The 26,454-nt window shown below is 39.2% G+C and overlaps 1 protein-coding gene across 5 annotated transcripts in view; it reads left to right on the top strand.

The window, feature by feature from the left end:
- The first annotated feature begins 216 nt into the window (after window positions 1–216).
- The window catches only part of NUP205 (nucleoporin 205), an 81,510-nt gene continuing 55,272 nt past the window's right edge, over window positions 217–26,454 (top strand). For 2 of the 5 annotated variants that reach the window (XM_019951126.3, XM_073809965.1), the window contains exons 1-12: window positions 220–338; window positions 7,024–7,166; window positions 8,403–8,574; window positions 10,832–10,976; window positions 11,364–11,523; window positions 12,315–12,543; window positions 13,770–13,934; window positions 18,357–18,532; window positions 21,187–21,303; window positions 21,484–21,621; window positions 23,498–23,648; window positions 24,693–24,898. In XM_019951126.3, the coding sequence (XP_019806685.1) occupies window positions 311–338; window positions 7,024–7,166; window positions 8,403–8,574; window positions 10,832–10,976; window positions 11,364–11,523; window positions 12,315–12,543; window positions 13,770–13,934; window positions 18,357–18,532; window positions 21,187–21,303; window positions 21,484–21,621; window positions 23,498–23,648; window positions 24,693–24,898 (1,830 nt within the window). In that variant the 5' untranslated portion in view covers window positions 220–310. Of the gene's footprint in view, window positions 339–7,023; window positions 7,167–8,402; window positions 8,575–10,831; window positions 10,977–11,363; window positions 11,524–12,314; window positions 12,544–13,769; window positions 13,935–18,356; window positions 18,533–21,186; window positions 21,304–21,483; window positions 21,622–23,497; window positions 23,649–24,692; window positions 24,899–26,454 lie in introns of all 5 variants that reach the window. The other 3 variants (XR_012334085.1, XR_002179650.3, XM_019951177.3) reach the window with 3 other exon arrangements.

Below are 26,454 nucleotides of genomic sequence, written 5' to 3' on the forward strand. Positions count from 1 at the left end.
TGTTCCAGCTAACCAACTTTAATCACTAGAAATAAACTACAAGTCCCAGGATGCACTGCACGATTAACGTCAACTCGAGGACCTCGGGTCTTACCCTCGCCTGACTTAAATGGGAATTTTCGTCAATCCCAGCGAAAATTGACGTCTGTGACTTAGAACAGATTTTGGAGTATTTGTACGCCTGTGTCGGTCGAGCGTGCATTTCGGAAGGGACAGCGTGGTATCTTTCTGATTAGGCGTGGCCCCGGGCAGCCTCACCCTCTTCTGGGGCTTCCGTGCGGCGGGAGGGCTCCGTTAGTTCGCCTCCAAGATGGCGACGCTGTTGGCGGTAAATTCGGGTAGGTACGGCCGGGCCAGAAGGCAAGCTGTGGGGCAGGGTGCTGGTCCGTTCTTCAGGCAGAGACGTGGGCAGTGAGGTTCCTCGGAGTCCAGGTCCGCACTTGTGCATAGTTCCCGCTTCTCCCTAGCTTTGGGCCTAGAGTCCCGCCCCTCCCCAGTTTGAATGGCGCGCGTCGGCGCTGCGGCTCTAGCCCTAGCGTTGGGGCTTAAGGATCGAGGCACGGAGGCTTGGTCCCTTGGAACCGGGCGTGCAGTTCTCGCAGCCCAGGGCCGAGTCTGGTCCCTTCCATTCCCCACCCCATTATGTGTCTGCGGTCCGAATTCCTGCAGGATTTGCAGTTCTCCGGCAATGAGGCCGGGAGACCTGAGATATTTTTCATCCACGAGCGCAGGCTGAAAACTCGCACCTCAAAATGGACACTGGGGCCCTTCTTGGAGGTTGGGTGGGTGGGTGGGGTCCTACAGGAAGAGAGGCCCCTTAATTACGAAGCCTGCAATCCGGAAGGTGGGCCAGGAGTGCCGTGACTCCCAGCTCTGCGTGTGTGGCCCACCCCTGGATGCTCTTGTACCTTTGGAGCAGTAGATCTTCGGGGAGGGGCAGAATCTAGAAGGGAGTAAAGAAACTCTGAAAGATTTGGATTGGGTCCTCTGGGCAATTCTCAATCAGGGGCGGACCCCCCCCCCCCCCGTCTCCATCGGGGCGTTTGAAAGAGTGGGTGCATTTTGACTGTCAACATTCCTGGGATGCACCGCTGGCTCCTAGTGGGCGGGCCAAGGATGCCAAAAGTGCTGCAGCGGCCGGAGCGGGCCTGAAAATGAAGAATTTCCTGCTCAGAATGCCTTGATTGAGCCGTACTAAACTTAATGGGCGGTTAAGAGCACGTCTGTGTGGTAAATGCTCGTAGAGGATCTCACTCAAGAGGAGTCTTTTCTGGGCGCCTTTTCTTTCCGTCCTTATACAGTCTTTTTGTTGCTGGTTTGTTCTTTTCACACGACTGATATTCTTGAAAACTTATCTAAACCTGACTTTTGCAAATCAAACCATTTCGGAAACACTACGATAAATTGTTTTATAATAATGAATGATTATGTTTATCAAGTACCTCCTTTTTCGCAGCCACTGGACTAAGCGTTGTACTTTCATCTTATTTAGTCCCCTTTATACAACTCTGGGGTAGCTGCTATTAAACACCCCATTTTACAGGTTTGGAAATAGAGTCTTAGAGTGGTTAAGTAACTTCTCCAAGATTATACAGCTAATGATTCGAAGCCAGTCTTTGATACTTAAACGTCTACATGCTCCTACTTAAGTAAAACCTAATTCATTTCACTACGTAATATTTCCATATATCTCAATGTTAGTAGTGAAATTACTTCCTTAGTACTGCTGTCCTGCCCTCCCACACAGATGTAAACTTAAAACAAGGCTTGTGTGTTGTATGTGTGGTTATATACTTCTCTTTAGTATGTACTTGTTTTAAGTTACTATCATTAAACATAAATCATTGAAGGAAAAGGAGTTGCCAACAGTTGCAAAGAGTATACATTGTATGACAAGGCCTTGTGGCAGGAGTGTTTAATTGGCAACGTAGAAAGGAAACTTTTTTTTTTTTTTTCCTGCGGTACGCGGGCCTTTCACTGTTGTGGCTTCTCCCGCTGCGGAGCACAGGCTCCGGACGCGCAGGCTCAGCGGCCATGGCTCATGGGCCCAGCTGCTCCGCGGCATGCAGGATCCTCCCGGACCGGGGCACGAACCCGTGTCCCCTGCATCGGCAGGCGGACTCTCCACCACTGCGCCACCAGGGAAGCCTGAAGGGAAACATTTTTAAAAGCCCAGTCAGGAGAATATATTTTTTAAAAAAGTAAATGTGCAGCGAAGCAACCCAAATGCCCATTGACGAATGAATGTGTAAACAATGTGGTCTATAGATATATAATGGAATGTTATTTAGCGTTAAGAAGGAAATCCTGTCTTATGCTCAGCATGAATCAACCTTGAAGACATTCTGCTAAGTGAAGTAAGCTAGTAACAAAAAGACGAATACTGTATGATCCTACTTGTATGAGGGATTGAAAGTAATAGAAACAAAGAATGTTGGTTGCCAGAGGTTGGTAGGAGGGGGCAATGGGGAGTTGTTTAACGGGTACAAAATTTCAGTTTTGCAAGATGAAAGAGTTCTGGAGATCTGTTGTACAACCGTGTGAAAGCCCTTAATGCTACTGAACTGCACACTTCAAAATGTGTTTAAGATGGCAAATTCTATATTATGTGCTTTTTTACCATAATAAAAAAAAATTAAACATCTCAGAGTTGTAGAAGGGGGAAAAAGTAGAGGTAGAGTTTGAAGGCCTATGCCTGAGTTTCAGCGGCATGATTTACTAGTATTGTGACCTGTATCAGCCCGGCTGAGTAGACCTACAGGCTTGTGAGTAAGCAACCATTAACACTGACAATCCTTGGATGGCTGTCTGGTCACCCCTGTCCTGTTCATAGCATTGTCTATTTCAGACCTTTTCCACACTCCTCAAATCTAGTCTCCTAGTCACAGAGAAAATAAAAGCCAACAGGCATGAACTCTTTTTTTCACGCTTGAACCTACAAACCTAGATATATCTGCACTCTTTCGAGTCAGTTTCCCTGTGTCTTCCTGTCTAAGGTAAATCCTGCCCTTTACACTCTTCTCCCCATTATCCCCTCCTCTCTCTTTTGTTCCTTTTCTTTCCACTAATTGCCCAAATCTTTATCTTGATCTCATGCCTCATTCCAGTTACTGTCCTCTTGCTCCTCTTCACAGTCAAACCTTTCAAAGATTCATCAGTGTTCAGACTCTGTTGCCATACCTTCTCCTCCTCTACCCACTCTAGTCTGTTCCCATCCTCCTGAACAGCTCTCAACATTTACATGCTTTTCTGTTTCACTAAGTCCACCAGACACTTGAAATCTATCTCACTTGATCTTTTAGGGTAAAGACCCAAATCCTTAACATGGGCAGGTAAGCCCTGCATGGTATGGCAGTTGCCTCCCTTGCTGATCCCTTCTTGGTACTCTTGCTCTCTTGGCATTTTCAGGGGTTTGAGAGTGCAGCATTTCCTCTTGCCTCGGGAACCCACATGCTGTCTTCCTGGAGTGTACATCCACCACCTCCCACTCCTACTTTTTTTTTTTTTTTCTTTTTTTTTGCGGTACGCTGGCTTCTCACTGTTGTGGCCTCTCCTGTTGGCAGAGCACAGGCTCCGGACACGCAGGCTCAGCGGCCATAGCTCACGGGCCCAGCCGCTCTGCGGCATGTGGGATATTCCCAGACTGGGGCACGAACCCGTGTCCCCTGCATCAGCAGGCACACTCCCAACCACTGCGCCACCGGGGAAGCCCCTCCCACTCCTACTTTTATCCTTCACATTTCAGCCCAATTATCACTTGTTCAGTGAATCCTTCCCTTCCCTGATCTCCCTGGCTAGGTCACATTCCCCTATTATGTGATCGTTGCCCTGGGTACTTCACCTTCATAGCACATACCATAATGGATATTGCCCTTATGTATGACTATATGGTAAATGTGCTTCCTCACTACACTGTGAGCTTACCCATACCTAGTACATGATGAATGAGTGAATAAATTTGACTTGCTGGAGGTATTCCTAAAATTTAGGAAAGTAAATGTATTCCTCAAACAAGCAAATGACTTATGTTAAAAATACATATTTAGTAATTTGGAAAAATTATAGCCTCCTTTCATCTGTAATCAATAACAGGGAGATATTTACCAAAATTAGTCAAACCAAAGACAAAATGAATATAAATCTTTGTTGCAACTACCTTCTGTGATGTGTTGATGTTAATGATGGACTCAGGAGGCTGGTATCTGTGGGGTTTTTTAGTGTAGATTTTTGATCTGTTATTGGATGCCTCCCCACAAATGGGGGGAAGTGGAATTCTCTCTAGAATTCACTGAGCTTATTCAAACTAAGTATGTATAGTGCAAAGAAAGTTATTCTTCAGGGGTTCTATTGAGTATTACTTTTATAGACAGTTTACTTTTGTTCGCTTTTTGTCAGGTTTTAAAAATACCTGTGGTAAGGCAAGTTTCACATTTGCCTACAAGTCATTTTTGATAACTTTCCTTCATCCCCTGTGCCAATCAGTTACCAGTTCTGACTCTACCAACAGACCTTGCCTTTCTACTTTACTGCCCTCATCCTGGTTAAGGTTCCATCACCTCATGAGTAGCTTACCTACCCAACATCCTTGGGTCCTGACACTTCATATTCTAGTTAGTCCATTGGTCACACCATTGTCCAATTTCATTTTGTCATCTACTACTTGAAACATTCCCATTTACTAACAGGAAAATTTCCATCTTGGCCAGGAATACAAGGCTCAAACCTACTCTGTCCTTTGCAGCTGGAAAGAGCCAAGAAGATGATCTCTAGGGAAGTCAGTTAGTCACCATCCAACTAGCACCTCACAGGCAGTCACCAGGATCCAGGGTCAGGTCCTCATTTTGGCAGGCCTGGAACTGTGATGTTTGTTAGTGTATCCACAGTTGAGTAGATTCCAGTAATTGATGCTCTCTGATCACATTGGGAAAAGACAGATATATAAACCAGTATGTCAATTAATTGATCTTTAGTGGGAAGTACATCTGCATGGGTACTCATTTCATCAGCACATTTTTAATTCTAGAAATTTATATGACAAGCTATATTTTTCATTAGAAGATTGGCAAGTTTAGGATCAAAACAGGAGAAGCAACGTAGGGAGTTGGATGGTTGTCTCTATGTAAGGTCTAGACATGGTGATTCCCATTCCTCCACATCCCCACACCAAAGACCTGATGCAAAACTTCCTGCTCTGCCCTTCAGATTAGGTTAGAGTCTTCCCTTTATATGTTCACATAGCACTCTGTACCTCTCCCTTAGACTGGTAGTTCTGTTTTGTTTTTTTTTTTTAATTTTTATTTTTGTCTGTGTTGGGTCTTCGTTGCTGTGCGTGGGCTTTCTCTAGTTGCGGCGAGTAGGGGCTACTCTTCGTTGCAGTGCGCGGGCTTCTCATTGCGGTGGCTTCTCTTGCTGCAGAGCACGGGCTGTAGGCGCACGGGCTTCAGTAGTTGTGGCTCGCGGGCTCTAGAGCGCAGGTTCAGCAGTTGTGGCCCACGGGCTTAGTTGCTCCATGGCACGTGGGATCTTCCTGGACAAGGGCTCGAACCCTTGTCCCCTGCATTGGCAGGCGGATTCTTAACCACTGTGCCACTAGGGAAGCCCTGGTAGTTAGTTGTGTTTTGAATCCTGCATTTAATGCCTGTCTTTCTTGTCAGTCTGTAAGTTCTCTGAGGCCTGGGATCCTGTCTGTCTTGCTTGCTCTGTAGTCCCTGGCACATGCATGACCCTCAGTAAATGTTTGTTGAGTGAATGGCTGATCCAGCTTGACTGGTTTAGTCTGTCCTCTCCCTGTACATCCTTTTTTTTTTTTGCGGTACGTGGGCCTGTCACTGTTGTGGCCTCTCCTGTTGCAGAGCACAGGCTCCGGACGCTCAGGCTCAGCGGCCATGGCTCACGGGCCCAGGCGCTCCGCGGCATGTGGCATCTTCCCGGACCGGGGCACGTACCCGTGTCCCCTGCATCGGCAGGCGGACTCTCAACCACTGCGCCACCAGGGAAGCCCAACCTGCACATCCTTTTTTAAAAAAAAAAAAATTTGCCCAGTAAATTGCCTTCTTCTGACAACATTGTTCATAAGATTGTAATGCATTTAGTTAGGTTATCTTGCATGTCATTCTGACTGTTCTGGTGACTTTAGTGGGATTTGTGTTTTCTCAGATGGCAGTTAAACATGTTTGCAGACCACCCTTTACGGTTTAAGCTATAGTTCATCTGTTGAGTGAGTGAGTGGTTTTGATTAGTTTCTCTTTCAGAGTCTTTATAAACACAGGGGTGCCATATCTGATTGTTTGCAAACAGAAACTTTGGGCTTCCAGGTCGTGTTTTTCTAACCATGCTTAGTAGCAAAAACTCTCTAAGTATTACTTATTATTGTTATTACCTTTACAAAGCAAAATGTGATCCTTTTTATATGAGTTTACAAAAGAATTCCATATTTCTATGTTGTTTTTTAATAGCTAGTGTCCCAGCCAAAACAAAAACTTATTCTTTCAGCTTCCAAGTTTTATAGAATCTGATTTTTTTCCCCCGTATTCTTGCTTTTCCTCTAGATGATAGGGAGGGAAGGAAAGGCAGTTACATTTATTGAGTGACTATGATATGCCAGACACTATATTGTATATTTTACCTAGTTTATCTCATTTAATTCGTTCAACCCTATGAAGCAGGTGATCTCCCCATTTTATATAAAAGGAAACTGAACTTCAAAGAGGTTATTTTCTCACTCCATGTCACGTAACTAATATTAAGTGACAAAACCAGGTTCAGCTGATATTCCAATTTAAAGTCAGGATTTACTTTATATTAAGTTAGGTAAAATGACGTTTATATTATTGCTTGTGAATTCTAATATTCTTTTATATTAATCTTTGGTTTGTATATATAACTCCTTATATTTAAGAGTAGCTGTGAGCAAAAAAAAAAAAAAGGAGCTGTGAGCATGACTAAAATGTATAGACGATAACCTTACCTTATTTTCCAAATATATGTTTTATTTGATGCTGATTTTTATTTTTTTTCTTTAAGCTGCTAGTCTGTGGGGTCCTTACAAAGACATTTGGCAGACTGTGGGAAATGCTCTTTGGAGAAGACAACCTGAAGCTGTTCACCTTCTTGACATGATTTTGAAGAAACACAAACCTGACTTCATCTCATTGTTCAGAAACCCAGTAGGAAATTTTCTTTTTTTGCTTCTTGGATTTGCTTTTTCCTTTAAAGATTGAAGGAGCAAGTAAATTCTTAATGCATGTAAATGAAATGTTACTTGTTCTAGTCCATTGATTCAAGTTTTTTCTAAAAATGGAAGTTTCCTGGGAGCAATTATTATCTTTTTTCTCTTCTCCATAGACGTTAATATTGTATTTATCTCTAGCTAGGAGATATCTTAATAGTATTTGAATACAATTTAGAAAGTTCCGTATATTTCAGAAATATGAGCCTCCTTGGAATTTCTGACTTATAGTTAATCTGTCTAAGCTTAGTAAGATTGATTATTTTATTTATTCCCAGGTACACTTCAACATTTTAACTCTTCATAATGCTATGTAAGTTGTGTTAGCAGTTAATTCTTACATATTGTTAATCACTGCATCTTGACGTACTTTTCAACCAGGGATAGAGTACTTCAGTGGCAGGGATTCATATTTGGAAGCTCCTTTCCCTGCTGCTTGACAATTTTTTTTTATAGACCAGCAAGACCATCTAAGAACTATTTAAGAGCCCTAGCCTGGGAGCCAGTTGAGCTGAGTTCCAGTCTTGGCTCTACCACTAAAGAGTTGTATGACCACAGGCAAGTCACCTGACTTATCTGGGCATCAGTTTTTCCATTCTGTTAATAGAGCAGTTGAATTAAATGACTGTGTGGCATTTTTCAAGGTGTAAATACCTAAGATTTTATGATCTATCAAGTAATTCTATACTATATGTTATTTGTTAAATATTTGCACCAAGTAAGCCTTTTTGCAAATAAGACTACATTTTAAAATAACATACTAATAAGCTATCATTAGCCCTACTAATTAATTCTATAATTTTTTTCGATTTGCTATTTCCCACTTGAAGATTTATTGTTTTTATATTTATTAAAGATATGCTTGGAAAGTTTCTTAGACATTTGAAAAATAGTATGCTATTTTGTGTGATTTCTCAACATTTTTTAGTTCAGAGTTTAGCAGAAGCAGTTATTGAGAAGGTAATAACAGTATAAAAAGTTGAAAGTGATGTAAAATGTTACCTCATAAAGGTCTAACTATATCTGATAGTTAGACCTTTATCTGATAAGCAATGCTCCTGTTTGTCACTTTACCAGACTGCCTTGTGAATAAACTTCTCTAGGTAACAATTTACCTTGTCTCCATGTGCTATTGTCATTACATGATCCTATTTATTTATTTTTATTGTTGTAGCCCAAAAATGTTCAACAACATGAGAAGGTTCAGAAAGCCAGTACAGAGGGAGTTGCTATCCAGGGTCAACAGGGAACCCGACTTCTTCCTGAACAGCTTATTAAAGAAGCCTTTATCCTCAGTGACCTTTTTGATATTGGAGAATTGGCAGCTGTTGAGCTTCTCCTTGCTGGTAGGTTGACATTTAACTGAACCTATGGTAAGGTAGTACATAAATGTAAAATTATTCACTTGTAATTTAAAATATTATATCATTTAGATTCCAAAATAGTTTCTAAAGATGTAGTTTATTTGATATTCAGAGTGTTTCCTTTTGTTTATCTTTGACTAATGGGAAGGCTTTAGTTTAGTGATTAGAGTTGTTAAAGGAAATTTAACTGTTTTAAGATAGACTTTTTCATGGTAATTGACTAGCAAAGAATGACTGCATCTCAGAAGTTTTGTAGCAGAAAGCATTTATTGTCATATAATGAGTAAGAAGGTAAGGTCACTGCTTTTTTGGAGTTTCTTTTTGAGGGGGTGATTCAGATAATGAGTAAAGAATAAGATAATTTCGATAATACTGAGTTCTAGGAAGAAAATAAAACAAGACAGTGGGATATAGAGACATGGGGGATGATAGGGGGCACCTGTAAGTAGGGTACTTAGGGGAGGCCTCTCTGAGATTGGGACATTTGATCTGCGACCTGCATGATGACAAGATACCAGAGTTGTTGGGGAAGGGTGTTCCAGGGAGAGTAGACAGCTCAAGGTGCGAATAAAGGCCTGCTGAAGGATACAAAGACCACTGTGGCTGGAACATCAGGAACTAGGGAGAATGAAGGAAGACGAGGACAGAGCAGGAGTCGGATCATAGTCTTGCAGGCCATGAAGATTATTTGGATTTTATTCTAATTACAGTGGGAGGTTGTTGGCAGGGGCTTTAAGCAGGAGTTACAGAATCCAGAATAACTGAAATTATTTCTCTGGCTGCTGTAGAGAGAAAAGATTGAAATTTCCATAAAATAAGCAGTTCATTTTAATTATAGCAAGGGAACCATGTGAAGAAGCCAGGTGGGCATTTTAATTGAAAGAAAGTCTAATATGTCTGAAGATAGCATGTGGCTGCCAGAATCCTTTTTGACCTAAGGCTGCATTAAAAGAAATATGATATTGAGAATGACTAAGGTCGTTTTCCCGTTCTGTGATGCAGATGTTAACTGGACATGCTTGAATTTTGAGTTTAACTCAAAACTTCATTTAACAGTTATTTTTTCTGTGCATATTATGGGCCAGGCACTGTGTTAAGACTCCAGGGATATAAAGATGAATAAAACTTCAACTAGTGTAAAGGAGCTCATGGTCTAGTAATTGAGAAAGACATAGAAACCAATAACTATGCCACCATTAAGTAGATTAATGCATGGTTTAGGGATGGTCCAGAGGGGAGGCATTTAAATTGACCTCAGGTTGTACAGGGAAGTCCACAAAGATAACGAGGCTTACGGTAGTTGTTGAAAAATGAGTAGGCATATGTCAGGTGGAGTAGGTGTGTACTCAGGAAGACAGAGGGCATCTAGACAGAAGAAATCGCCTGTAAGAGGTGTGAGGCAGTGAGATGAATTTGGGGAACAGAAGGGAGTAGAGTGTAAGAGCGATTGGGCCAAGGGGCGAAAAATACCATAGGAAATGAAACAGAAACTATAGGCAAAGTAGTTCAGAAAAGACAAAGTAGAACTTATTCAAAGGAGAGCAGTTTAAAAGGGCGAGTAGGGCTTCCCTGGTGGCGCAGTGCTTGAGAGTCCGCCTGCTAATGCAGGGGACACGGGTTCGTGCCCCGGTCCGGGAAGATCCCACATGCCGCGGAGCAGCTGGGCCCGTGAGCCATGGCCGCTGAGCCTGCGCGTCTGGAGCCTGTGCTCCGCAACGGGAGAGGCCACAACAGTGAGAGGCCTGCGTACCGCAAAAAAAAAAAGGGCCAGTGAAAGCTGAAACATAAGAAAATGTTATTTAATTTACTAGGGGAAGAAACATACAAATATTTGAAAGACTTTTTGTGAAAGAGATAAAACAATGGGTAGATGTTTGAAGTAGAGGACTTTTTTTTTTTTTTTTTTTTGGCGGTACGTGGGCCTCTCACTGCTGTGGCCTCTCCCGTCGGGGAGCACAGCTTTCGGGCGCGCAGGCTCAGCGGCCATGGCTCACGGGCCCAGCTGCTCCGCAGCACGTGGGATTTTCCCCGACCGGGGCACGAACCCGTGTCCCCTGCATTGGCAGTAGGATTCTCAACCACTGCGCCACCAGGGAAGCCCAAGTAGAGGACTCTTAAGACCCTTTAAACCCTAAGGTTCTGTGATTTCTTTGAACTGAACATTGGTATAGTGATTTTTGTCTCAGCCTAAACACATATGTGTTTATTTACTAAATTATTTCTCAACTCCCTTTCCTAGGAGAGCACCAGCAACCACATTTTCCTGGCCTCACCAGAGGCTTAGTAGCTGTTCTTTTATACTGGGATGGAAAGCGGTGCATTGCAAATTCCCTGAAAGCCTTGATACAGTCTCGACGAGGAAAGACATGGACCCTCGAACTCAGGTCTGTTTGCATGCTAGGATTTCAAGGGGTTAATTAGAAATTGCTTGAAGAATTATAATTTTAGAAACAAAAATTCACTTTAGTATGTATAATTTAAGTGTATAACCTAAGTTGAGTAATAAATCACTCCCTTATTCTGCCAAGAATGACACAACAGTTTAAACCTGCTTTATTTTGTTTACAAATGAAAGGTAATGCAGTTATTTATGGTTAGAAGTTTATTGAAACACAAAGATTTAAAAAGAATGGCAAGAGCTAGGTTATAACTCATCCTGGTTGTTTCCAGTAACCTAACATTATCATCAAAAGAGTGTTTGCTATATCCATGTGATGAGAAAGTATAAACATTACTGTTCATTATAACTTTATTGATTATTTTCATTACAGTCCAGAGCTGGTTTCCATGACAACACGGTTTACTGATGAGCTGATGGAGCAAGGATTGACTTACAAAGTTCTTACTCTTGTGTCACAGATTGATGTTAACAACGAGTTTGAGAAACTACAGCGTGAGAGAGGTTTAGGCAGTGAAAAACATCGAAAAGAGGCAAGGGTTCAATGACATCAATTCACGGGTTGTCTGTGTCACATCTTGGAGGCAGAAAAGTCATGTCACTTAGAACATTCTTCTAATACAGGCATAGGAAAATTAACAATGCCTAGGAAAGTGTATAGGCGGTTGTGTCCATGAAATTGACTTGCACTTGTTTCAGCCTCTTTCTAGGCACTATGTGCCATGCTAGCACTTTTTCTGGAATGAGCCCTTTAAGAAATTTTTTTTTTTTAATTTATTTTTGGCTGTGTTGGGTCTTTATTGCTGTGCGCAGGCTTCCTCTAGTTGCGGCGAGCAGGGGCTACTCTTTGTTGCAGTGTGCGGGCTTCTCATTGTGGTGGCTTCTCTTGTTGCAGAGCATGGGCTCTACGTTTGTGGGCTTCAGTAGTTGTGGCATGCGGGCTCAGTAGTTATGGCTCGTGGGCTCTAGAGCACAGGCTCAATAGTTGTGACGCATGGGCTTAGTTGCGCCACGGCATGTGGGATCTTCCCAGACCAGGGCTTGAACCCGTGTCCCCTGCATTGGCAGGCTGATTCTTAACCACTGCACCACCAGGGAAGCCCCGAGGCCTTTAAGAAATTGTCCTATAGAGGAGGTTGGGACTTAAGATTGAGGAATTAATAGTAGGGTTTGTTCAGAATTGCAGAGGTGAGATTTTAGGGTCGCTTATGGATTCAGATACATTTATATAGTTTGCCTTTATGATACGTAGTTTACATTTTGGAATAAGATCAGGCTTCAGTGTAATTTATTTATACCGATAATCATTCATCTTTATTTCTAGGTTTCTGATCTCATCAAGGAGTGCAGGCAGTCTCTGGCAGAAAGCCTTTTTGCCTGGGCTTGCCAATCACCTTTAGGCAAAGATGACACTCTGCTCCTTATTGGACATTTGGAAAGAGTGACTGTTGAGGCTAATGGCTCGTTGGATGCAGTGAATCTGGCTCTTCTTATGGCACTTCTGTACTGCTTTGATATCAGTTTTATAGAACAAAGCACAGAGGAACGTGATGGTATTGGATTTTGTACCTATTAATACATTTATTTCAAAAATCAGATTTAATTGTGGAGATAACATTTAAGAAGGGTGATTTTTTAACAACTAAGATAAAAATAGTATATTTTATTCCTTTGTGTGTAATTCATCCATATTTGAATATTTAGATATAAGATCACATTTTTAAAGTAATTGCAGCCCCGTTAGATATTTCTGTTATCTTTTGAGGTTTTGGAATGGGAACGTGCTAAAGGATTTGCAATATATGTTTGTTGAATTAGGCATGCCTAATTTACTTGCTTGTTTTTTTTTTTTTAAATTAATTTATTTATTTGGTTGTGCCAGGTCTTAGTTGCGGCAGGTGGGCTCCTTATCTGCGGCACATGGACTCCTTAGTTGTGGCAGGTGGACTGCTTAGTTGTGGCTCGCCCGTTCCTTAGTTGCGACATGCAAGCTCTTAGTTGCGGCATGCATGTGGGATCTAGTTCCCTGGCCAAGGATCGAACCTGGGCCCCCCGCATTGGGAGCGCAGAGTCTTAACCACTGCGCAACCAGGGAAGTTCCCCTACTTGCTTGTTTCTTTACTATTCACATTTTAAACCTTTCATTTTAAGGGAGGATAACTATAATTTTTAGTAATATATTATCTTTAACTTTTTTTTTTTCTGTGAAGTAGATAAAATTTCTCTTGGTAACCTTGTAAACAGTTACTGCTTAGAACCGAGGATCTCAAAAATGATTCCCACAAAGGAAGCTTATTGCCATTTAATGTCATAAATATTTATAATTATTCCAACAGTTGTCCGCTGTCCGCTTTTGATTGTATCATCCCCGTCTCCTTTCGTTAGGTATGTGAGGAGACCAGACACTTCCCACTCCTCTTTGGTGATCATCCTTAGCCATTACAAAAGGCTTATTTAAAATAAAACTACCCCTTACCTCCAATCGAATTGTCACATAGTACATTGTGTGTCACATAACAAGCAGTACCTGTGCTTCTCATATAGGAATGCTGCCAGTTAATGCATTGGTCAGATTTCCTGTATTGAATGAAATGAATCACAGAATTAAGTAGATGTAGTCTGTTTTTATGATAGTATACTTATTATTTCAAACATTAATTATAATTAGTCATAATTTTTTGATGGGAATACTCTGACTTTCTGATTCTTAGACATTATTCCTGTATATCAAAAGTGAAAATTTCTCTACTTTGGTATAGTCGTCTATTTTTGTTTTCAGATATGATTCATCAACTTCCACTGTTGACAGAGAGACAATACATTGCAACAATTCACTCTCGTCTTCAAGACTCACAGCCTTGGAAACTGCCGGGGCTGCAAGCCACTGTGAGACTTGCCTGGGCACTGGCGTTGAGGGGGATATCTCAGCTCCCTGATGTGACAGGTAAACTGATTGTAGGTCATTTTGTTATGAGGAAATGACATATCAGCGTTTAATGGCATTTCAGAAAAGGTGTTATCTTTTTCTTTTTTTTTTTTTTGGCTGTGCCATGTAAGGAAAAGGTGTTATCTTTGACATGTATAAGCATGAGCCTAGGAAGATACCTAGAGTTGTGGTAATTGAAATTTTGTATTGAGAAGTACGGACCTTTTCCTTTTTTCTTGTCTCCCAAAAGAAATTATTTGAAAAAATTTTTCCCTTTCTTGCAGCCAGTTCTCTTTTAGCTTCTTTTTTTCCTTAAGAGTTTTAAATTTGAAATGACAGTATAACAATACTTTTACATTTTTCTTTTTGGTTTTGTTCACAGACAGACTAAGTTTTCTTACATTGTGTCAGATTAAAAACTACTGTTATTTTAAATTACAGTATATTAGGTGATATTTGGTTCAATCAACAATGGATGTGGAATCTGACATCTAACAATCTGTTACCCACTATAGCATATCCTCTTCTGCTATTTACATGCATGTAATTATCATACTAATAGTGGTTTACTCTAACAGGATGAGAGCTATGCTTTTGTTGTAATTTGAAGGCCCGAAAATTGTCATTTCTGTAGGTTTTTACTGTAAATCTGGAAAGGTTTTATTAAAGTTTACAGTCCATGTCAATGTTTCCTAGTCTTAGAGTGTCAGCAGATTCCAGTATCTTATCAATTGTATGATTCCAGAACATTTTGTTCTCTAGTCTCATGCTGTTCCCAAGTGGGCTGTGGAAAGATTTTTTTTTTTTAATTTTTGAAATTTATTTTATTTATTTTTTCTACAGCAGGTTCTTATTAGTTATCTGTTTTATGCGTATTAGTGTATATATGTCAATCCATATCTCCCAATTCATCCCACCACCACCAGCCCCCGGCCAGTTTCCCCCTTTGGTGTCCATATGTTTGTTCTCTACATCTGTCTCTATTTCTGCCCTGCAAACCGGTTCATCTGTACCATTTTTCTAGGTTCCACATATGTGCGTTAATATACGATATTTGTCTTTCTCTTTCTGTCTTACTTCCCTTGTATGACAGTCTCTAGATCCATCCACATCTCTGCAAATGACCCCATTTGTTCCTTTTTATGGCTGAGTAATACTCTATTGTATATATGTACCACATCTTCTTTATCCATTCGTTTGTCGATGGGCATTTAGGTTGCTCCCATGACCTGGCTATTTTAAATAGTGCTGCAATGAACATTGGGGTGCATGTGTCTTTTTGAATTAGGGTTTTCTCTGGGTATATGCGCAGTAGTGGGATTGCTGGGTCATATGGTAATTCTATTCTTAGTTTTTTAAGGAATCTCCATACTGCTGGCTGTATCAATTTACATTCCCACCAACAGTGCAAGAGGTTCCCTTTTCTCCACACCTTCTCCAGCATTTGTTGTTTGTAGATTTTCTGATAAGCCCATTCTAAATGGTGTGAGGTGGTACCTCATTGTAGTTTTGATTTGCATTTCTCTAATAATTAGTGATGTTGAGCAGCTTTTCATGTGCTTCTTGGCCATCTGTATGTCTTCTTTGGAGAAATGTCTATTTAGGTCTTCTGCCCATTTTTGGATTGGGTTGTTTGTTTTTTTAATATTGAGCTGCTTGAGCTGTTTATATATTTTGGAGATTAATCCTTTGTCCATTGATTCGTTTGCAAATATTTTCTCCCATGCTGAGGGTTGTCTTTTTGTCTTGTTTGTAGCCTCCTTCACTTTGCAAAAGCTTTTGAGTTTCATTAGGTCCCATTTATTTATTTTTGTTTTTATTTCCATTACTCTAGGAGGTGGGTCAAAAAGGATCTTGCTGTGATTTATGTCATAGAGTGTTCTGCCTGTGTTTTCCTCTAAGAGTTTTATAGTGTCTGGTCTTACATTTAGGTCTCTAATCCATTTTGAGTTTATTTTTGTGTATGGTATTAGGGAGTGTTCTAATTTCCTTCTTTTACATATAGCCGTCCAGTTTTCCCAGCACCACTTATTGAAGAGACTGTCTTTTCTCCATTGTATATCTTTGCCTCCTTTGTCATAGATTAGTTGATCATAGGTGCATGGGTTTCTGTCTGGGCTTTCTATCCTGTTTCATTGATCTATATTTCTGTTTTTGTGCCAGTACCATATTGTCTTGACTACTGTAGCTTTGTAGTATAGTCTGAAGTCAGGGAGTCTGATTCCTCCAGCTCCGTTTTTTTCCCTCAAGACTGCTGTGGAAAGTTTTTTTTGTGTTACAAGTTTTTCTTTGGCCAAGTATTTTTAAATTTTTAATAAATAAATTTATTTCTTTATTTATTTTTGGCTGCATTGGGTTTTCGTTGCTGCACATGGGCTTTCTCTAGTTTTGGGGAGTGGGGGCTACTCTTTGCTGTGGTGCGCAGGCTTCTCATTGCAGTGGCTTCTCTTGTGGAGCATGGGCTCTAGGCGCATGCGCTTCAGTAATTGTAGCATGTGGGCTCAGTAGTTGTGGTGCACAGGCTTAGTTGCTCCATGGCATGTGGGATCTTCCTGGACCAGGGCTCGAACCCGTGTCCCCTGCATTGGCAGGTGGATTCTTAACCACCAAGCCACCAGGGAAGTCCCTGGCCAAGTATTTTTTATATTAAAGCTGGTAGATGGAGAATTAGACATTTACAATCATGTACAAATTCTGTTTCTCAGCTATACCTCTTACTCATTTACAAGTCTTATTTCAGTACTTTTCTGGCATAAAATTACTGTGTACTTTTAAGTAGCTATGTGATAGTTAATCAAATTCATATACTGTAAATTACTGTACCATTGGCCTAATCTTGAGAGGCACAGTAGAAAATACTATATACTTCACTAGATAAGAATAGGAATCCAGACCTAGTTTCAAGTCCTAGATCTTTGGCTACTTAATCTCTTTAGTTTTACATGCTCATACCCTTTTATAATCTTTAAAATTAGGGGTATTATAATGAATGTTTTTCTTTTTTTTTGGCTGTGCTGCATGGCTCGTGGTATCTTAGTTCCCTGACCAGGGATTGAACCCAGGCCCTCAGCAGTGAAAGCGTGGAGTCCTAACTACTGAACCACCAGAGAATTCGCTATAATGAACATTTTAAAGTATACATTTTTATCTCTTAATTTATATTTTAAAAATTACTAGAAAAGATGAATAGCTTATGTTGCAGAAATGGTCATTTCTTGAAATAATCCAGATGAGTTTTAACAAAGATGTGAATTTTGATAAATTAGTTCCTACTCTTTTTGTAGACTTCTGGACATTTTATAAAATATGTTTATTACATTATTTTATAAAAAGTGTGTTTTGAATTTTACTAAACTGATTAAAATTTTTATATACTGTTTTGAGACGATAGAACTCAATTTACATTAAGATATTAGTGTGCTTTATTACCTAAGTAAGTAGTCTTCAAGCAATAGTTCTTAATTTCAGTATTTCTGAATTCAAGTGAAGTCTTGGAACTAGTTATTAATATTTAATTAATATTAATAATTTTAGTAATCATTACTGTTAGTAGTAATAAAGAATTAAGAAACTATTTTGTTCTCAAGGAGTTTGTATGATATGGGTAGATATGCAGGCTTTATTTCAAAAAAACAACACATAAACAAAAAAAGGGAAAAACCAACCAATCTCTTTTCCTCTGGTTGAGACTATCCTGGTTTATATCTATTCCTGACCCTTTTAAAGGCATTGAAAGTGTACTTTAAGTAACAGAATGTATTTGGTCTCTATGACAGTGAAGCAGAATAAGCTATTTAACATTTCTTTTTCGAAGACAGATTATCACAAAATTACCTAGTAATTTTTTAAAAAAATATATTTATTTATTTTTGGCTGCGTTGGGCCTTCGGTGCTGTGCGCGGGCTTTCTCTAATTGCGGCGAGCGGGGGCTAGTCTTCATTGTGGTGCAGGGGCTTCTCATTGTGGTGGCTTCTCTTGTTGTGGAGCATGGGCTCTAGGCGCGCAGGCTTCAGTAGCTGTGGCACGCGGGCTCAGTAGTTGTGGCTTGCGGGCTCTAGAGCACAGGCTCAGTATTTGTGGTGCACGGGCTTAGTCCCTCCGTGGCATGTGGGATCTTCCCCATCCAGGGCTCAAACCTGTGTCCCCTGAATTGGCAGGCGGATTCTTAACCACTGCGCCACCAGGAAAATCCCTTAAGTAATTTTTTTATCGCTCTCGATGTTATTGCGAAGAGTCGATGATTTTCTAATGTACTTTTTCTGTAGTTCTTTGGGGTTTGTGAGTCAGTTACAGTTACACACTGTCTTATTTTGTGTACAGAACATATTAGAAGGTTGAGAAGAGATCTGAATTTTGAACTATCAGCAGAATATTTTGAGATATTGTAATCTAGTTTAGTAATTTTTCCTCCATGTGCTCTTTTTCTAAATATGTTCCTAGCTCTGGCTGAATTCACAGAAGCAGATGAAGCAATGGCAGAGCTCGCAATTGCAGACAGTGTTTTCCTGTTCCTCACTGAATCCGTAGTGGTGTCAGAAAACTTCTATCAGGAGGAATTTTATATTCGTAGAATCCATAATCTCATTACAGATTTCCTGGCACTTATGCCAATGAAGGTAAGTGTTATAATGTAGGATGAGTAGTAGTAGAATTTTATAAAATAATTTAAAATTGACTAATTAACCAACTTTATGTTTTGGAAACTAATAAAACCTTTTACTGTAGACTAATATTTGGCAGTAGTTGTTATGTTACAGCTTGTGAATTAGTTTGTGATTCATGAAAATGAAATAATGTAAGACCCATTAACTGAGAACAAGCTAAAAGGAAGAAATATTTGGCATTGAGAATTGTTTGTAATGAGAAAATAATAGGCAAATGAAAATGCTTCTGTGGGGAGCAAATTATTAACTTCATGCTACCCTGGAGAATCAGTGCTAAGGTTGTCTTATTTAATGCCTTTTATACATGATTTGGAAGAGGTATAGTGGAGACTCTCCAGTTTTATAGTTTCATAGATAATTGTTTAGACTCTTAATTATAGTGTATAAATAGACCTCCACATAGATATGGGTAAAGTGATGGGTTTAAGACACTAATGCAAAGGTTGCTTTTTTCTTTTTTTTTTTTCTTAATAACAGGGCCCAGGGGCCCTGCCTACCTTTAGTGAGGTTACATTTGAATAAAGTGCTCAAGCTATAACATTGATCCAAAAAGGAATTCTTAGAGCCATTTCAGACAGTTCCTACCTAGCGTATGTTCTTTGTGCCATTTTGTGTCAAGGAAGCCATCAGAGTGGTGGCAGGAAGTAAAGGAGGGGGTAAAGTCCTATAAAACTGCCTTTTGTGTGTGTGTGCATAAAAAAAGCACCCGAAGGGTCTACACTTATAATTCCAATGTGCAGTTCTGATATCATACCTACTGAAAAACATAAGGCAAATGGAAAAACTACCCAGAATGGTAGCAAACAGGGAATGAAGTGCTTACTCGTGACATAATGAATCAAGTGTTCATTGAGTTTCTCCTGTATTCCAGGTAACCATGCTAGGAATTGTGAAGAAAACAAATAAGTAGGAGATTGATTCCCTGCCAGCAAAGAATATATAGTCAAGTTCAGCAGTCCCCAACCTTTTTGGCACCAGGGACTGGTTTCGTGGAAGATAATTTTTCCATGGAAGCGGGGGGAGGGGGTTGTGGGGGATGGTTCAGGCAGTAATGCGAGCGATGGGGAGCGGCAGATGAAGCTTCTCTTATTGCCCGCTGCTCACCTCCTGCTGTGCGGCCCGGTTCCTAACAGGCCACGGACCACTACTGGTCCACGGCCTGGGGGTTGGGGACCCCTGGTGTCTAGTTGGAGAAATGAGATATACACAGAAAAATACAGGTAGTAACAGTAAGTAAATGACAGGTATAGACAGTAAATTACAGTGGATTTCTTAGGCTAAGGATAGCTCACTTAGGACTGGAATAGTCAAGGAGTGTTTAACAGGTAACTTGAGACCTCATCAGCCTTGAAGGATGTGGTAGATGAACATCATAGAATTTTGGAATTGGAAGAAATCCTTTCATTTTACATTTGTGGAAATGAAGCCTTAGAAAGGGTTAAGGCTTTAACTTTTTCCTAGTTATTAGTCCAGAAGGGACTTTTACTATGGAAAGATAGTGGTCATCTGGAAGGATAAAGGCTGAGAGGAGTTTGAATAAACAAAGTCATATGTGGCTTGAATAGGGTAAACAATGAACTTATTCACACAATTTTGGGACACTAGAATTTTGTTAATAGATATAGTACTATTTAGGTTATCTATGTCTTCTTAAATGAGCTTTGAAGATTTGTGTCTGTCAGTGAATTTGTTTCATTCCAGTTATCAAATCGATTGGCATAAAGTTATTACTAGTATTCCTAATATCATACTTTTTATGTCTGTATGATCTGTAGTGATGTTTCTTCTTTCATCCCTAATATTGGTTAATTTGTGTTTTCTCCCTTTTTTCTTAACCTGGCTAGAGATTTATCAATCTCATTGATCTCTCCAAGGAGCCAGCCTTTGGCTTTATTGATTTTCTTATATTTTCTTTCACTGTTATTGATTTCTGCTTTTATTATTTTTTCCTCTCTGTTTGGGTTTTAATTTGCCCTAATCATTTCAGTTTTTTACCGCAGAAGCTTAGATTATTGATTTGAAACCTTTATTTTTTTCTACTATGGGCATTTAATGTTATAAATTTATCTGTGATTTCTGTTTTAACTGGGTCACACAAAGTTTGATATGTTGTGTTTTCATTTTTATTCTATTTAATGTATTTTGTAGTTTTCCTTGAGACTTCTTTGATTGCTGAGTTATTTACAAGTACATTGTTTAATTAGCAAATGTTTGGGGAGCTAGTTTTGCTCATTACATGACCATAGTGGTGGTATTAGTAGTTAGTAGGTAGTACCAGGGATGCTAAATGTCCTGTAATGTTTAGAATCATCCAACCTAGTGAAGAAGTATCCTACCCAAAATGTCAGTAATTGAGAAACACTTTAGTTAAAATTAACTTATCTGTAGTGGAAAATGCATTGAAGTCTTAAGATATTATAAATTATGATTAATAACATTGCAGTAAAATTCCTAGCATATTTCTTCACATTATTAAAGTGGAATAGATATTTAAACAATATTTTTCTTTTATGTAATCACTTTTAGACAGTTGCCTGATTTTCTCATTTCATTATTATTAACCCATATAATAAATTTACATATAAACTATATAATAAATTTAATAGGTGAAGCAGTTGAGGAATCGGGCAGATGAAGATGCTCGAATGATTCACATGAGTATGCAGATGGGCAACGAACCCCCCATTTCACTTAGAAGGGATCTGGAACAATTAATGCTCTTGGTAAGTTGTTATATTGGATGGACTATCATCTCCCTCTCTCTGTTATTTTTTCCCCACCTTTGGAAAATTTCAGATCTAATATCTTAAATATACAAGTGAATTCAATAAAAATGTAAATTTTTATTTAAAAGTAATTTGAGTTACAGGCATTTTCCCACAATCTTTGTTTACTGTTTGCAGATTGGTGAGCTATATAAAAAGAATCCTTTTAATTTGGAGCTTGCACTAGAATACTGGTGTCCCTCAGAGCCTCTTCAGACTTCCACTATCCTGGGTTCTTACCTTGGGGTGGCTCATCAGCGACCCCCTCAGCGCCAGGTGAGCTCCTAGTTTTTCTACTTTTGTACTGTGGGATGGTAACTGGAAATCTTAAAAACATGAAAAATGGTATTTCCTGCTGTTATTGCTGTTCATGCAAATGAACACTATTGTAACCTTTAGACATTTATACTTTTTCCTTTTATTTAAGGAAATTGAAACTCTTAAATTGATCTGATCATTTTGGAGTTTATATAGTCAGCCTTTTATTAGATACTAGCTATGCATCGAAGCATTAGAAACAGAAAAGTGTCTAGTTTCTTTATGAGTCACTTACTTGGATTTAATTAGTATTTATTAACTTACTCTGTCCTCTATAGGCATGACAAAGAATATACATCATTCTTAGCAAGTTGAGGAAGATAGGAGAGGTAAAAATACTACAGGAAAAAGGCTTAGAAGTTATAATTAATGACAGAATGCCTATGAGTCAGTAGATAATGTAGGAAAAAGTCCATTGTATATCCTGTAGTAACTAAAGGATGCTGTGCAGCAGCAAATCAGATGGATTGCCATATCTGTCTTCATCTCTTTGGGATTTTCTGTTCTATATGTTTTCATGCCATATAATACAATTTTCATTTATGCTAGCTAGAGTCTAAGATCAGGACCCCCCCTTTTTGTAACTGTATTTCTTACATTTATTGTTTCACTTTTTTCCATTTAAAAAGTTTTGGAGAAGGGTTTATTAAAAGTTTATAAATATTAAAAGAAATTTCCATTATGAAAATTTTCAAACATATGGAAGAGAGAATAATTATAATAAACACCCAACATCTTAATTTATTTTTATTTTTTTACAGCAAATGCCCCTTTCCATTTAATCATTTATTTATTGACTGTGTTGTGGTATGTGGGATCTTAGTTCCCAGGCCTCAAACCTGTGCCCCCTGCAGTAGAAGGGTGGAGTCCTGACCGCTGGACTGCCAGGGAATTTCCCCAGAAGAATTTCTTTTTTTTTTTTTTGCCTTGCGACTTGTGGTCCCTTAGTTCCCCAACCAGGGATTGAACCTGGGCCCTCAGCAGTGAGAGCATGGAGTCTTAACCACTGGACCACCAGGAAATTCCCCAACATCTTAATTTAATAGCTGTTAACATCTTGCCATGTTCACTTCCACTCTTGTTATTTCTACTGCTTTTATTTTGCTGGGTTATTTTAAAGTAAATTATAGGCAGCATGACCTTTCACCTCTCACTGGTTAAGTTAGTATCTCTTAAAAATAAGGATATTTTTTCTGTATAATCATAAAATTGTTATACCTAACAGATTTAACAATAATTTCCAGAGATCTGTAACATTTTTCGTTCTGAGTTCCAACTAATTAGTCTGAATAATATGTTTAGTTGTTGATAATAGATTTAAGGCATAAGCAAGAGAAAAGAGAAATCTAAGAAGTAGACTTAGAGAACAGGAGTGTAGGAACATGTATTGGCCAGAACACAAAACAGAATATGTTTAGGTTACTATAAAAAGTTCTTTCAGGTTCCTAGATCTTCATACTAAATTTGACTGGGATTTAGGAACTCTGGGTTCTAAGTGTACCTTTGAATTTGCTAGTTAATTTTAAATGAGTAAATTTCTTCAGTTGTTTTACATATTTAGAATGTGAGTAGTCTTACGTTTTGTGACATTACGATGTTTATAAAAATATACTTTATGTTCACAAAGATATTCTATAATTGCATTAAATTGCTAATGACAAACTTGAAAATGCAATTTTTCATAAATAGAATACCAGATTATTTTGTCTTGGGTGGGGAGTTAAATGAGAATACATAATTCATTTTAGTTCATATGTAGTCTTTATTAGCTAGTCCATGTTGGCTTAAAGTTAGGATATGCTTTATGTAAACTGTTGGTTTTTCCCTATTTCAGGTTGTCTTGTCCAAGTTTGTTAGGCAAATGGGTGACCTGTTGCCTCCAACTATTTATATTCCTTATTTGAAAATGCTCCAGGGATTGGCTAATGGGCCCCAGTGTGCCCACTACTGTTTTAGTCTACTCAAAGTCAATGGTAGCAGTCACGGTAAGAAAAATCTAGTTGTTGTCTAAGTTTGTTGTGACATTCAGTATCCTTCTACCTATTAAAGCATATTGGTTATATGTGCTAGGTTCTACTGGGCGTATACGTTATTTTTATAACAGAGAGAAGCCCACTGCTGGTTTTATGTACGGCGATGCTTTGATTATGGTCTCACAGACTGGAGAGTTACCATTTGCTTTATAAAATACAGTTCAGTTTAAGAAATGAGAATTAATATACATTTTTAAGAACACATCTGGTGCTCAAAGCAAAATATACACCTTTGCTACATAAGTTTGATTTCTTTATCTTCATAAGTCCTTATTTTCTAAATTTCTGTTCTTACAGTTTTTCTCTCAACCCTCTCCCAATTTCCTCACTTAATTTTCAGACTTGAGTCTGGTTACACCAAAAATAGTGCAAAAGGGAAGAGAAAGAAATATTTATTAAACACCTCTGTCAGGTAGATATTATTACTTCGTTTTTACATGTGAGGAAACTGAGGTTTAGCAAAGTTAAGTAATTTACCGAAGGTCACGAGTCACAGGGAAGCCATGATAGGAACTGAGATCTGTCTGGCTCCAAGACCTGTGTTTTGACTATTCTGTCAAGCCTTCCTTGTCTTATCTGCTCGGCTTTTGCTCTCAGTGCTTGGTATGTAATAGAGTACTGTAATTTGCAAATCTAGATTGTAGTTCTCTCTCTCTTTGGGAATTTAATTTAAGCTCAACATTTGAGAACTACTCATGGGAAAAGCAGCCTTGTATAGTTACATGACAACACAGAGTACTGTCCTGGATTCGAAGTAGGTAACTGACATCCAAAGTAATTTACCTTTGCATTACATGGGCACCACCCAGTTTTAGTCCCAGGGATAAACTGATCCAGAGTTTAGTTTAAAGAGGGTTTCTAACCCATTTTCAACACACAGCTTATCTAGGACAAAGGCAAACAAAGTTTATTGTTTTAAATTTATTTTCTTCCTCCATTTCCAAGCAAATGCTTAGACAATTTTGAAAGGAAATTCTATGCTGTGTCTCTTTACAGTTGAAAATATTCAGGGGGCAGGCGGCAGTCCTGTTTCCTGGGAACATTTCTTTCACTCCTTGATGCTTTACCACGAACACCTCCGGAAGGATCTTCCAAGTGCAGATAGTGTCCAGTACCGTCACCTTCCTTCACGTGGCATCACCCAGAAGGAGCAGGACGGGTTGATTGCTTTTTTACAGCTCACATCTACCATCATTACTTGGGTAGGTAACCCACCCACCGCATGTGAGAATGTAACTTTGTATTCTAACACAGTGGCATTGTAAGGAGCCCCCAAGTTTCCTTATAATGCTTGAAGTTTATGAGTGATAAATTTAGCATATATATTTGGCATTCTGTTCTTTTTTTTTTTTTTTTGTGGTTAGTATTTTATGCTATTCTGTTCTTAAGTTCTTTGTTTCTTCACCTTTAGAGGGTGTAGTTCTGGTAGCCCCTGCTTACTGCCATAAATGTGTATGAAAATAATAGCCTAAGCCTGAAAGAAAATAATCAGAAGGGCAAATAAGAATGAGCTGTTGGGGCTTCCGTGGTGGCGCAGTGGTTGAGAGTCCGCCTGCCGATGCAGGGAACGTGGGTTCGTGCCCCGGCCTGGGAAGATCCCACATGCCGCAGAGCGGCTGGACCCGTGAGCCATGGCCGCTGAGCCTGCGTGTCCGGAGCCCGTGCTCTGCAAGGGGAGAGGCCACAACAGTGAGAGGCCCGCGTACCGCAAAAAAAAAAAAAAAAAAAAAAGAATGAGCTGTTGGATACACATCCTTCTAGAAGGTTTCCTAGCATAGGTGTGGATATATAGGTTCTTGTGTATATACATATATATATACACATAAAGAGTATTTTTAATTAGAAAATTTACTGAATATTTTTTCTCTCTCATATATACATATATATATATATCATATCTTCTTAATCCATTTATCTTTTGATGGACAGTTAGGTTGCTTCCGTATCTTGGCAATTGTAAGTAATGCTGCTATGAACATTGGGGTGCTTGTATCTTTTCAAATTAGTGTTTTTGTTTTTTCCGAGTGTATACCTAGGGGTAGAATTGTGGGGTCATATGGTAGTTCTGTTTTTAGTTTTTTGAGAACCCTCCATACTGTTTTCCACAGTGGCTGTACAATTTACATTCCCACCAACAGTGTAGGAGAGTTTATCCTTTTCTCCATATTCTCGCCTTTGTGTTCTTTTTTTTAATGATAGTCATTCTGACAGGAGTGAGGTGGTATCTCACTGGTTTTGATTTGCATTTCCCTGATGATTAGTGACGTTGAGCGTCTTTTCATGTGCCTGTTGGCCATCTGCATGTCATTTTTGGAGAAGTGTCTTTTCAGGACTTCTGCCCATTTTTAGTCGTGTTGTTTGTTTTTGTGATGTTGAGTTGTGTGAGCTATTTATATATTTTGGATATTAACCCCTTATTGGTCATATCATTTACAAATATTTTCTCCCATTCAGTAGGTAGTCTTCGTTTTGTCTAGGGTTTCCTTTACTGTGCAAAAGCTTTTAAGTTTAATTAGGTCCCATTTGCTCTTCTAGTTGTTTCTTTTGTTCACTAGAGCAAAGCTAAGTTCCTTACTCTGACATTCTCTCCAAAGGATAGGAAGAGTGTCTTCTAACTTACTGGTTTTCCCAGTAATGCTAAATAGTATTAAAGGTCGAAACATAAAGTTTGTAATTATTTCTTGTTGAATTAAAATGGAGTGATACTTGATACCGTGTGTGTGTGTGTGTGTGTGTGCATGCGTGTGTGTGTGTATTT

This window comes from Tursiops truncatus, chromosome 9 (assembly GCF_011762595.2).
Source record: "Tursiops truncatus isolate mTurTru1 chromosome 9, mTurTru1.mat.Y, whole genome shotgun sequence".
NCBI classification, from domain to species: domain Eukaryota; kingdom Metazoa; phylum Chordata; class Mammalia; order Artiodactyla; family Delphinidae; genus Tursiops; species Tursiops truncatus.